The sequence below is a fragment of the Microtus oregoni genome, unplaced genomic scaffold, assembly GCF_018167655.1.
Source record: "Microtus oregoni isolate MIOR12 unplaced genomic scaffold, Mior012 000020F_ref0000438, whole genome shotgun sequence".
In the NCBI taxonomy this organism is placed as follows: domain Eukaryota; kingdom Metazoa; phylum Chordata; class Mammalia; order Rodentia; family Cricetidae; genus Microtus; species Microtus oregoni.
This window is the reverse complement of record NW_024543079.1, coordinates 4518912-4529728: the sequence shown is the minus strand read 5'-3', so window position 1 is coordinate 4529728 and position 10817 is coordinate 4518912. Positions and strand designations below refer to the sequence as shown.

The window sequence follows — 10817 nt, the reverse complement described above, 5'->3', positions numbered from 1 at the left end:
GATATTGTTTAAAAATCACTTCCAAAAAACTAACTCTCTCTCTCTCTCTCTCTCTCTCTCTCTCTCTCTCTTTCTCTCTCATCCCTCCACTATACCCTTCTCTCAATACACTCCGCACTCAAACTCTGCCTGCATGGTGTATCTGTCTCTCCCGCCCGTGGTCATCACTCACCAGGGGACCTGCCATGGTCCCCACTCGTGCCATAGTCTTAATAATTGGTCCACTGCCCAAAGGCAGGATAACGTTGTGGTGGAAGCGCATGGCGGGAGGGGATAATGGCATGGTCGTGGAAGCATGGCGGGTAGGAAGGGCCTTTTCCCTTTGTGGTGGAATGGAAGCAGAGTGTAGAGAAGAGAGAGGGAGGCAGGGACTTACTTCCTCCAAAAAGGTCCCACATCCTAATGTTTCCAGAAACTTCCCAAATAACACTGTCAGCTGGGTCTCAAGTCCCCTGACAACATGAGATTTTTGTGGGGCCAATTCATGTATAAGCCATGACAGTCACCTCACGTAGCTTGACAGAACTTCAGGACCACGGGAGGGGAGGGCAATGGGGCCAGGCGGTGATCTTTATTAGATGCTTCCCTCATCAGGAACAGGGAAGATGAGTGGCAGGATGTTGGGGGTAGGGATAAGGGAGAGGATGGAAAATGAGATGACTTTTTCCTCATGAACGTTTGCCTCTGCATAAAAATTGTCTGTCAGCTGGGAAGAGGCAGGAGTGAGAGAACAAAGTCCTACCACACAGCTTTTGTTAACCAGGAGTGCCGACCACCGGCTTTGCCTGTTTCTGGTCATGAGTTAATTCCCTCATAGGTAATTCCAAAACACACCTCATAAAGCTGTGGTGAGACACAAATGAGTTATTAAGCTTGGTGATCAAAGCCGTGCCGGGACCAGAGACTGCACTCAAGAAATCTGGCTATCACATCACCAGTGTGTGGGGGCGGGAGTGACAGATGCAGCTGGCTGCTTCTAAATGCTTCCAGAAATATCTATGTTTAAATGTATGAATTCAACCTAAGAATGACCTGTACAGCTTCAGTGCCAATGTGGCAGTTCCCAAACACATGAGTTAATAAGATTATTATTAGTCATAATAGAAGGGGGGACATCAAAATAGCAGCCCCAAACTTAATCCATTTGTGAAAAACATGCTTGGCAAGAAAAAGCAGCTTGACTCTGAGGCTGAACTGGAAGGCATCCAGTTTTAACTGGTTAAGGTCAAGTGGTCTGGAAGCTCAGGGTTCTGAAGGTGGGGTGTTCCTGCCCGTCTAAAGGTAGGAACCTATTGACGTTGAGGATGTGAGCTGAGGGTTGGGGAGATCAGAGCTGACAAGCTGAGGTAGGGGGGTGTTGGAGGGGGCTGCTTGTTCATCCCGGCCACCCAGAACCAAAATAATCACACAGAAACCGTACTATTTAAATAACTGCTTGGCCCGTTAGCTCTAGCTTCTTATTGACTAACTCTTACATATCAATTTAACCCATTTCTATTCATCTGTGTATTGCCACGAGGCTGTGACTTACCAGCTAAAGTTCCAGCATCTGTCTCTGGCGGGGCAGCTACATGGCTTCTCTCTGACTCTACTTCCTTTCTCCCAGCATTCAGTTTAGTTCACCATGCCTAGCTCTGTTTCCCATATAGCTTGCTATAGGCCCAAAGTAGTTCCTTTATTAACCAATGATATTCACAGCATACGGAGGGGAATCCTGCACTGAGGAGATCATGGCTGACAAACACTGGGCCACTGGCCTCTGTTTTCCTCCAGTGTCTCTTCTCAAGGTCCCTTTATGATCCCCGATGTTTGTGTTTCTGTCTCATTTTCTTTCTCACCCTGTGCAAACTCTCCAGGCTTAGTGGCCAACAATCCTGGACTCTCCCATCCCTCACTACTTCATTAACATCTCCTTTAAATTCATTAATTCTGCATGTTCCTTGGAGCTGCTTTCTTGCATTTTTTCCTGGTTTCCTTATTTGAAGATGTAATTTATTCCATAAAGCCCAGAAGTCTGGGGCCAGCCTGATCAATTTGAGAGTCCTCGGAGAGGGGAAGAGACTGGTCTAGTGTCACACAGTTGGTGAGCTATACAATAGAATTTTCTCTTCTCACTAACATATTGTCTTGTCCTCATTACTATGTATATCAAAGCGTCCTTGTATCCCCCTTTAGTTCCCCCAACTTAAAAAGAAAAGAGTAGCTGGGCAGTGATGCACACACCTTTAATCCCAGCACTCGGGAGGCAGAGGCAGGCGGATCTCTGTGAGTTTGAGGCCAGCCTGGTCTACAGAGTGAGTTCCAGGGCAGCTGTTACACAGAGAAACCCTGTCTTAAAAAAAACCAAAAAGGAGTAACTAGACGTTGAGACGACTCCATCCACTTCACTCAGCAACTCCATAAAGCATTGAAATCAATTCTTTAAAAATTAGACCAACAATTACCTCACTCCCTGTGTAAGGCCTGTCCCCTAAGATTGAGTCTTCACGTCCTAGTGACCCTCATGAACTGGCCATTGTCAGCCTCTCCCACCCTTGCAGATCAGCCCAGAGCTCTAAAGCCCTCCCACCCCACCTTAGCTCCACCCCTTACTGTGGCCCTAAGAACATGGTTTTGTTACCTCTCTGTTCTGCTTGGATGATGCTGATGATGGTAGAGCGCTGCTGTGAACGCCAAGCACAGCTTTGACAACAGTCTGGTCCTTAGTGAGGGAGGGAAGGAGGGAGGACAGACAACTGTCTGGGAGGATGGATGGATGGATGGATGGATGGATGGATGGATAGATGGGTGGATGGATGGATGGATGGATGGATGGATAGATGAGTGGGTGGGTGGATGGATAGACAAATGGATGGGTATAAGTTATAGACAGATATGAGTTGATGGGAAAAAGAAAGGAAGGAGAGGAAGGGAAGGGACGTAATTGGCTGACTGGAGATAGACGATAGATAGATAGATAGATAGATAGATAGATAGATAGATAGATGGAGGGTGTGGCCTCAGAGACAGGCAGAGTAAATATATGTCTGCCTGGATGATTAGAGGGATGGAAAGATAAATGGATGTGTCAATGGAAGGGAGGGAGGAAGGGAAGGAGGGAGGAAAGAAGGATAGAAGGAGGAGGGAGGGAGGGAGGGAAGGAGGGAGGAAAGAAGGATAGAAGGAGGAGGGAGGAAGGAAGGGAGGGAGGGAGGGAAGGAGGGAGGGAGGGAAGAAAGACAGGTGGTTGGACGGTAGACAGCTGCATAGATGGAGGGTTGATAGACAGAAGGGAGGGTGGGACACACAGACCCTCTGGTGAGAGTCAGTCTGAGCCCTACCCTGTCACTTTTGTTTTCCAGGCCATCGCCCACCTGTCCTCCTGCTCTGTGCCTCTGTGTCTCTGCTGGGTGGCCTGACCTTTGGCTATGAACTGGCTGTCATATCGGGTGCACTGCTACCACTGCAGCTGGACTTCGGGCTGAGTTGCCTGGAACAGGAGCTCCTGGTGGGCAGTCTGCTCTTGGGTGCTCTCCTCGCTTCCCTGTTCGGAGGCTTCCTCATTGACTGCTATGGCCGGAAACGGACCATCCTGGGGAGCAACGTGGTGCTGCTGGCTGGCAGCCTGATTCTGGGTCTGGCTGGCTCCCTCTCCTGGCTACTCCTGGGCCGCTCGTCCGTTGGCTTTGCCATTTCTCTGTCTTCCATGGCTTGCTGTATCTATGTCTCAGAGTTGGTGGGACCGCGACAGCGGGGTGTTCTGGTGTCTCTCTATGAGGTGGGCATTACTGTGGGCATTCTGTTCTCTTATGCCCTCAACTATGTCCTGGCTGGCATCCCTTGGGGCTGGAGGCACATGTTTGGCTGGGCGGCTGCACCTGCCCTCCTGCAGTCACTCGCCCTCCTTTTCCTTCCTGCTGGAGCACAGGGCACAGCGGTCCACCAAGACCTCATCCCCCTCCAGGGAGGGGAGACCAGCAAACCAGGCCTGAGGAAGCCACGATACACCTTTCTGGACCTCTTCAAGACCCGGGACAGCATGAGGAGCCGGACCGTAGTGGGACTGGGACTGGTGCTATTCCAGCAGCTAACAGGCCAGCCCAATGTGCTGTATTATGCCTCCACCATCTTCCGCTCTGTAGGCTTCCATGGAGGCTCCTCAGCTGTTCTGGCTTCTGTGGGGCTTGGTACTGTGAAGGTGGCTGCCACCCTGACTGCCACGGGGCTGGTGGACCGTGCGGGCCGTAGAGCCCTTCTACTTTCTGGATGTGCTCTTATGGCCTTGTCTGTCAGTGGCATAGGCCTGGTCAGCTTTGCTGTGTCTCTGGACTCAGGTCCCGGTTGCCTGGCCATATCCAACGCCAGTCAGCAGATGGACCTGCCTCAAAGCTCCGGTCTGCTTAAGGGTTCATCTCCATCACCAGTGCTACACACCAGTGAGGACCAAAAACAACCAATCCTGCCAATCGCTGAGAGAACCAAGCCCCATCCAGTCACTACAGTGTCCCTGGGACCAGCTCTGAATGCCGCCTCCCCAGCTCCCCCAGATCCCATCTTGAAGCACACCCTGCTATGTTGGTCTGCGCTAATCTGCATGATGGTCTACGTGAGTGCCTTCTCCTTTGGATTTGGACCAGGTAGGAGGTAAATCCAGAGGCTTCTGTCCCATTTAGTGGGCCTTATCCATCTAGGGATACATGAGCATTAGCAGGGGATGACTGAGGCTTTGGGGTTCCTTGTTTATATCAAAGGGCTCCTCCAGGGCTAAAACCTAAGCTTCCCACCGGCATCACCAAATTTTAAACTTCAGGTCTCTTTCAGTCTTGGATCTATGCCTGAGTGGCTACATCAGAAGAGCTTTATCTGAGAGGAACCAGATAAAAACCAGACATACCAGTTTGCCTAGGACCCTTCTTCTGTTGGCACTGAATGTCTTGTGTCCCAGAAACCTGAGAGTGCGGCCCTTGGGATTCTTGCAGGGGTGTGGGGATGTGCGACTGGGAGAATCTGGGATGGTGAATGTGACACAGGGCTCAGCTAACGAGGACAGGAGCTAGCCTGTCCAGTCCACGAGTGCCCAGAAACTCTCTTGCTCTCGCCCCAGTGACCTGGCTGGTCCTCAGTGAGATTTACCCAGTGGAGATTCGAGGGAGAGCCTTCGCCTTCTGCAGCAGCTTCAACTGGGCGGCCAATCTCTTTATCAGCCTTTCCTTCCTCGACCTCATTGGTGAGTACTCTGATGCAGCCCAGCCTGTGTACCCAAAGGGAATATTTCATCTCAAACCACCTAAATGAGTGGGGTGGGTGGCTTCACACAGCCAGTCGTGAGCTTCACTACTTCAGGGACTGTCCTTCACTCTTTAACTCTGCAGATCACCCAGGGTTTTTTGTTTGTTTGTTTGTTTGTTTGTTTTTGTTTTGATACAGGGATTCTCTGTGTTGCTTTGTTGCCTGCCCTGGAACTAGCTCTTGTAGACCAGGCTGCCCTCAAACTCACAGAGATCCGCCTGCCTCTGCCTCCTGAGTGCTGGGATTAAAGGCCTGTGCCCCACCGCCCGGTTACCCAGGGTCTTTGTTCACAAACATTCCTGCCTCGTGGTACAAAGGTGGCTGCCAGCAGGCCTCTAGTGCACCCCAAGTCCTGGACCTAGCCCTCATTGACCCACCAAGATCACTTGCCCCTCCCAGGGCCAATGGCCTGTGCCATTCTGATGCCCAGGGCTCCTTCACTCTGGGCAGTTTTTAGGAGCGGGTTATTTTCTGCTCCCCATGGTCAAGTGTTTCCATGTCTAGCTCTGAGACTGTGGAACACTTTGGAGGAGCCAGTCTCCTGATGGTCTCCCAGCCTTCTTTCTCCCGGTTGCCCCTGCCTCCAGACATTTCTGTGCAGATGGATGAATAAGACAAAGGTGGGAGGGAGGAGAGAGAGGAGGGACTCATGGTGAGTCCTGCCATATTCTCACCCTCATCGCACAGATGAGAAAATGTCATTCCTAAGTCCAGCCAGGTGTCAGAGGATAGAGCCTGGTCCTACAGACAACCCAGGGGGGCAGATCCCACTGCTCAGGGAAGCTGGTGGGAGGGTGATGTTGGCTTGCAGAGAAAGGCGCCCACACAGAACCTCACTTCCCCCTCTACAGAGTCCCTTCAGTCAAGCCCCCTCTCCCTGTCATGGGCTGACGTTAGAGACCCCTGGGGTCATCTCCAATGCGGTCCTTAGCCCTGGGCAGAGCCCTCCATTCTGGATTGAAGCAGTGGCCGCTGTCTTCCTGTTCTCCTGGCTCAGGTTCAGTCAACTCTAGGTCAGTTTGCAGAATGCCCTTTTGTGGCCTTCTGGAGCAGAACCTTTGTCACGGCTGGTCCCTGCAGCTGGCTACATCTCCACCCAGGTGTTCAGACTGAGGGACTTTCCCCTCCGTACAAGTTGCCCTTACTGTGTTGGTGGCCTCAGCCTCAGGGACAGCCAGTGACTTGTCGGCCGTTCTGCAAACTGGGCATCCCTGGCCCTTGCATGGGTGAACAATTGGGTTTACACCCTAGGACCTGTTGGGCGGGATGGGCACCAAGAGCAGGATGCTCGGCTCCTGGCCCACACTCCCGACATTGTGTCCCAAGGTGCCATTGGCTTGGCCTGGACCTTCCTGATCTACGGGCTGACTGCTGTCCTTGGGCTGGCCTTCATCTACTTGCTTGTTCCTGAGACAAAAGGACAGTCACTGGCTGAGATAGAGCAGCAGTTTCAGATGAACAGGTACATGACGGATGGGGCTGGGGGCTAGGACGGTGCCTCAGAAGTGGGACCCTCCAGGACCTCAGGCTCCTTCCTCTTCCTTTGGCCAGATGCTTCTATCTCCTCTTGCCTTGCTGCCACTGTCCCCAAGCCATTTTCCTTCAGTTACTATGCACCATCTGACAGCGGCTTTTGTACTGACCTCAAGGCTCAGCCCCTGGATGTGTGTGTGTGTGTGTGTGTGGTGAAGGGATCAAACCCGAGCTTTGCATGTGTAACCAAGCATTCAACCCCTGAGCTATGTTTTGCTTTCGAGATAGGATCCTGCCATGTAGTCCACCCTAGCCTGGGGCTTGCTGTGGAGCTCAAGCCGACCTCATCCTTGCCAGTTTCTCGCCACCATGCCAGGCTTTCACAGGGAATTGGAAATTAATTACAAAACCAGAGTATTGGAATCTTGAAAACCACCAAATCTTAGAGTGATGAACTTCTGCGTTTATATTAAGTCCTTGCAGCTATGTCCTTGGCAGGGACTGAGGCCTTTGCGAATGCGGCAGAGGTCAAACATGGCGAGGTACTGTCCCCAATGAACTGCTGTTCAAGTTTGGAAGGGGCAGAAAATGAGGCAATAGACCGCTGAAGGAGAGTGGCCTAACCTGATGGTATTTAATGAGAAGGAAAATGAAGCCGCGTATCTTGCTGGGAAGCCAGATGAGCACGGAGAGGGACAGAGAGAGAATCCTGGCTCAGTTAGAGCAAGGACCTTTCTGAGTAGATGTGACTTCAGTTGGTGAGGAAGGAGGCAGCCATGGAAAGATGGGGGAGGGGGCATTCCAAGGTGGGGGCAGTAGCTAGTGCAAAGACCCTGAGGTGGGGGCCTGTCCGACCTCGGCAAGGAATGAGAGATCCCCCTCACATACACCATGGGACTGGAGGAGGGAGGGAGGGTCAGGTCAGCCAGATGGAGTTAGATCACTTCCAGTATGGGGGCCACAAACAGGATTTCAGAATCTTAGCCCCCTGGCAGAAATGACTGGAGACAAGCAACGGGTGCTACGGCAATGAGAAAATGCCCTCACCTTTCTTGCAGTTGAGGTTCCTGGCTGCCTGTTCTATTTCTGGGATGACCTGAAGACTTTTTTAAGTCACTGTAATATAGAGCCAGCCTGTAGCTGAAAGAACAGGTGGGGTGTGGAGTAGGATGAAGGGGTCAGCTGACCTCCCAGAGCAGACCGCTGCGATGGGCGAAGTGGGCGTGGTGCAGTTCCTTTAGCTAGGGTGTTGATGTTTGAACCATTGCATGAAGGTGTACTGAGAATTCCCCCAGGTACATGGTGACCCTGGTTGTGGTGAGGCAGGTGGGGTTCTGCACATTCAGTGGTTTTATTCTGGTGCCTAGAACAGTGGCAGCCACACCCTGGTTATCAGTGACATGGAGTTCTAGGGCAGCCAGTGAGGGAGCTGTTACCTGAGTGGGGAGAAGGCCAATGGTTCAGAGCTGGGTGGAAAGGGAGTATGTTCGGGAGGAGGAAAGAACAGAGGCCCTGGCTGGCTTGATGGCCGTTCTGGTGTTTGGAGAGTGGTACAAGCCTCACACGTCCTCACAGGGACATGGAAGGGTCTGGCTTTGAATTTAGAAAGGGCACAGTGACTGGATGGAGACACAGCCAGCCCGGAAGTGCTGTGCAGACTGGAGAACAGGGGTAGACTCCTTAGGAAGGAATCAGGAAGGGGCGGAAGAGGGTGGGGGCAGCAAGGTCCATTGCTTCCTGCCGGGGGAAGGTCCCAGGCTTGTGGCTCTCTGATCATATGGTGTTTTCTTGGCAGGTTCCCTCTGCGCTTTGGCCACAGGCAGAACCCCAGCGGTATCCAGTACCACCGCCTGGAGGTCTCCTCAGCCTCCTGAGGGCCCCGTCTGCTTGGAAGGTGCTGGTACATTGGTTTCTGCAGTTCCAGCTCTCAGCCTGCCGGGGCCTGGAACTCATGATCCAAGTTTCCTTCCATAGTGACCCTTACCCTAGAGGGTGCCTCTTGCTGGGGTGAGAGATGAACCCACAACTCTTCATTTTGGGTGTGTGATTCCGAGAACTCTGGAAGGTCTAACTGCAAATGTCAGGGTTCCCGTGGAGTTGGCTTGTCCGCATTGTTTGTAGTAACGTTCTCTGTGGTCTCTTCACCAAGGGCTTCTCAGATGACCCGGGATGGAAGTGTCCCCCCTAAAGAGCCCTGAGCCAGCAGAGGCTGCAAGTCTCTGCCTTCCTTGTCCACTTGCCAGGATCTTAGTGATCAGGACCCTGTTTTGGTTGCTCCCTTCCTCCTGTCCAGGATATTTATCAGACACTGGGACTCTGGCTGGGAAGAGGCTGTTGCTTTTAACCCTGGTCTCAGTTTTCCCCGTGTGTCCCACAGAAGCCTGGACTAGGCCACTCCTAACTCTCAGACGAGGGACATAAACACTCAATGAGGAACCTGTCACGTGGCCCTGGGACAGAGTTTCGTTAGTAGGGAGTGTACCTAGATTTGAGAGTCTAGCAGCCTGGAATGTAAAAGCTAGTCTCCAACACGTGACAAGTGCCAGGGTAGGGTGGGGGACTTTGAAGGAAGAAAGAAAGAAGGGCTTGGAAGGATTCACTGGTGTTGGTGGTTATTACTTCTACTTTGGGTGCTATTGACTCCCCAAGCCTCAATTTCTTCACCTGTAGAATGGGCAGAGTTGTGTCCTTCGGGATATATTAACTTACCCCATCACCCTCAAGAGGATCTTCCATGAGTCTAGGGGCTTCTGCTCTCTGTGTTACGCAGAACACCTCCTTTGGTGGCATTGTAAGGGGTCAGTCAGCTGGAGTTCAGCAAGTAGTTGGGGTCAGAGGTCGCATAAGGACATAAAAAAGGCAGAGTTGGCTCCTGAACACTGGGTAGCTGGTCTTACTGGCAGTGTAAGCCACACCCTTCTGGTCTCCAAGCCTGGTCCAGTGACCTTGCTCTTTTTCTAGATATTTAATTTATAGTCAGTGGCGGGCTGGATTCAACTTGTGCTGGCTCCTCAGAGCCAACTGCCACACGGTCAAGATTTCTGCAGACTGGTTGCTACGCACTGCCATTATTTTTTAAAAAATGTTTTAATTTATAATAAATTATTAGTGTAATTCTAATAGCCAATACTCAGACTTCATCATCTCCAACCAGCTGCAGTGGCTCATGCCTGTAATCCCAGCATTCAAAAGGCTAAAGTTAGAGGATTGAGCATTCTAGGCCAGTCTCTGGCTTTAAACCTTGTCCAACTAAATAAATAGGTAAATACACAAACCAAACCCGCGTTTCTCCCTCCTCTGGGCTGCTGGGTCATCCTCACGTGTGTCTGATGGAGCCGGCAGAAGGTACCGCGTGTTTTACTGGTCCTGCATTCAGTGCCTTCACAGGAAATGCCAGGCTGTGTCTTTGCATCCCAGAGGTGAGGGAACACTGCAGACCAGGATGTGGTCTGTGGTTTGTCTGATTTTTCTGGAGATAAGAACTGTGGGGTCAGGGAGTAAGGTGCCTCCTGCGTGTAGCCGGGATATTGAAAACAGCCCAGAAAACGGGGTGTGTGTGAAAATCCTTCCACTCTGGTAAGTTCAGCAGGCACTTGTTCGTGGCCTTGATGGAGGGAGGGGTTCTGGTGTATGTCTGACCTTTGGAGATGTGTGTCCGTGCGTCTGTCGCCTAGCCCCAACTGCACACTGACTGTTTATGGAACACTGTAGACAAAAGGTTTTCCCACACAAATACATGCATTTTAAAATAAATTATGTTGGACAAAGATGTACGTGGTGATTTATATTTCTGCACCGATGTGCATTTATTGTTTACCATTGTCTGGGGGACCAGCTTCCAGCAAGGCAGGGCCCAAAGGGAATCTGCAGAGTTGGTATATAGTAAGGCTTTTCTATCTGAGTAGATAAAGGAAAAAAAATGCTCATACACTCTCTCTGGATGGTTTCCATCTTCATTCTTCTGTATTCTTCATTTTCTAGATTCTCTTTTTTTAAAATCTCTATCCAGAAATGCCCCTTCTGTCTCTCAAGATGTTTCTCCTCCTAATTCTCACATTCTTGATGTCTTCCTCCTT

General features: G+C 51.3%; 1 protein-coding gene across 1 annotated transcript; it reads left to right on the top strand.

Annotated features, from left to right (window-relative positions):
- Window positions 1-295: 295 nt before the first annotated feature.
- On the top strand, window positions 296-10503 carry Slc2a10 (solute carrier family 2 member 10). The gene is made up of 5 exons (XM_041670687.1): window positions 296-302; window positions 3342-4616; window positions 5084-5206; window positions 6595-6730; window positions 8537-10503. Exons 1-5 carry the CDS (start codon window positions 296-298, stop codon window positions 8613-8615), a joined length of 1620 nt encoding a protein of 539 aa, XP_041526621.1. The 3' UTR covers window positions 8616-10503.
- The last annotated feature ends 314 nt before the right edge of the window (window positions 10504-10817 follow it).

What these genes read in the sequence shown, in the direction of transcription:
- Slc2a10 (XM_041670687.1), top strand. An exon ending in CTCCTTTGGATTTGGACCAG is followed by an intron (nt 4,617 to 5,083) that starts GTAGGAGGTAAA and finishes CTCTCGCCCCAG; the next exon opens with TGACCTGGCTGGTCCTCAGT. An exon ending in TTCCTTCCTCGACCTCATTG is followed by an intron (nt 5,207 to 6,594) that starts GTGAGTACTCTG and finishes TTGTGTCCCAAG; the next exon opens with GTGCCATTGGCTTGGCCTGG.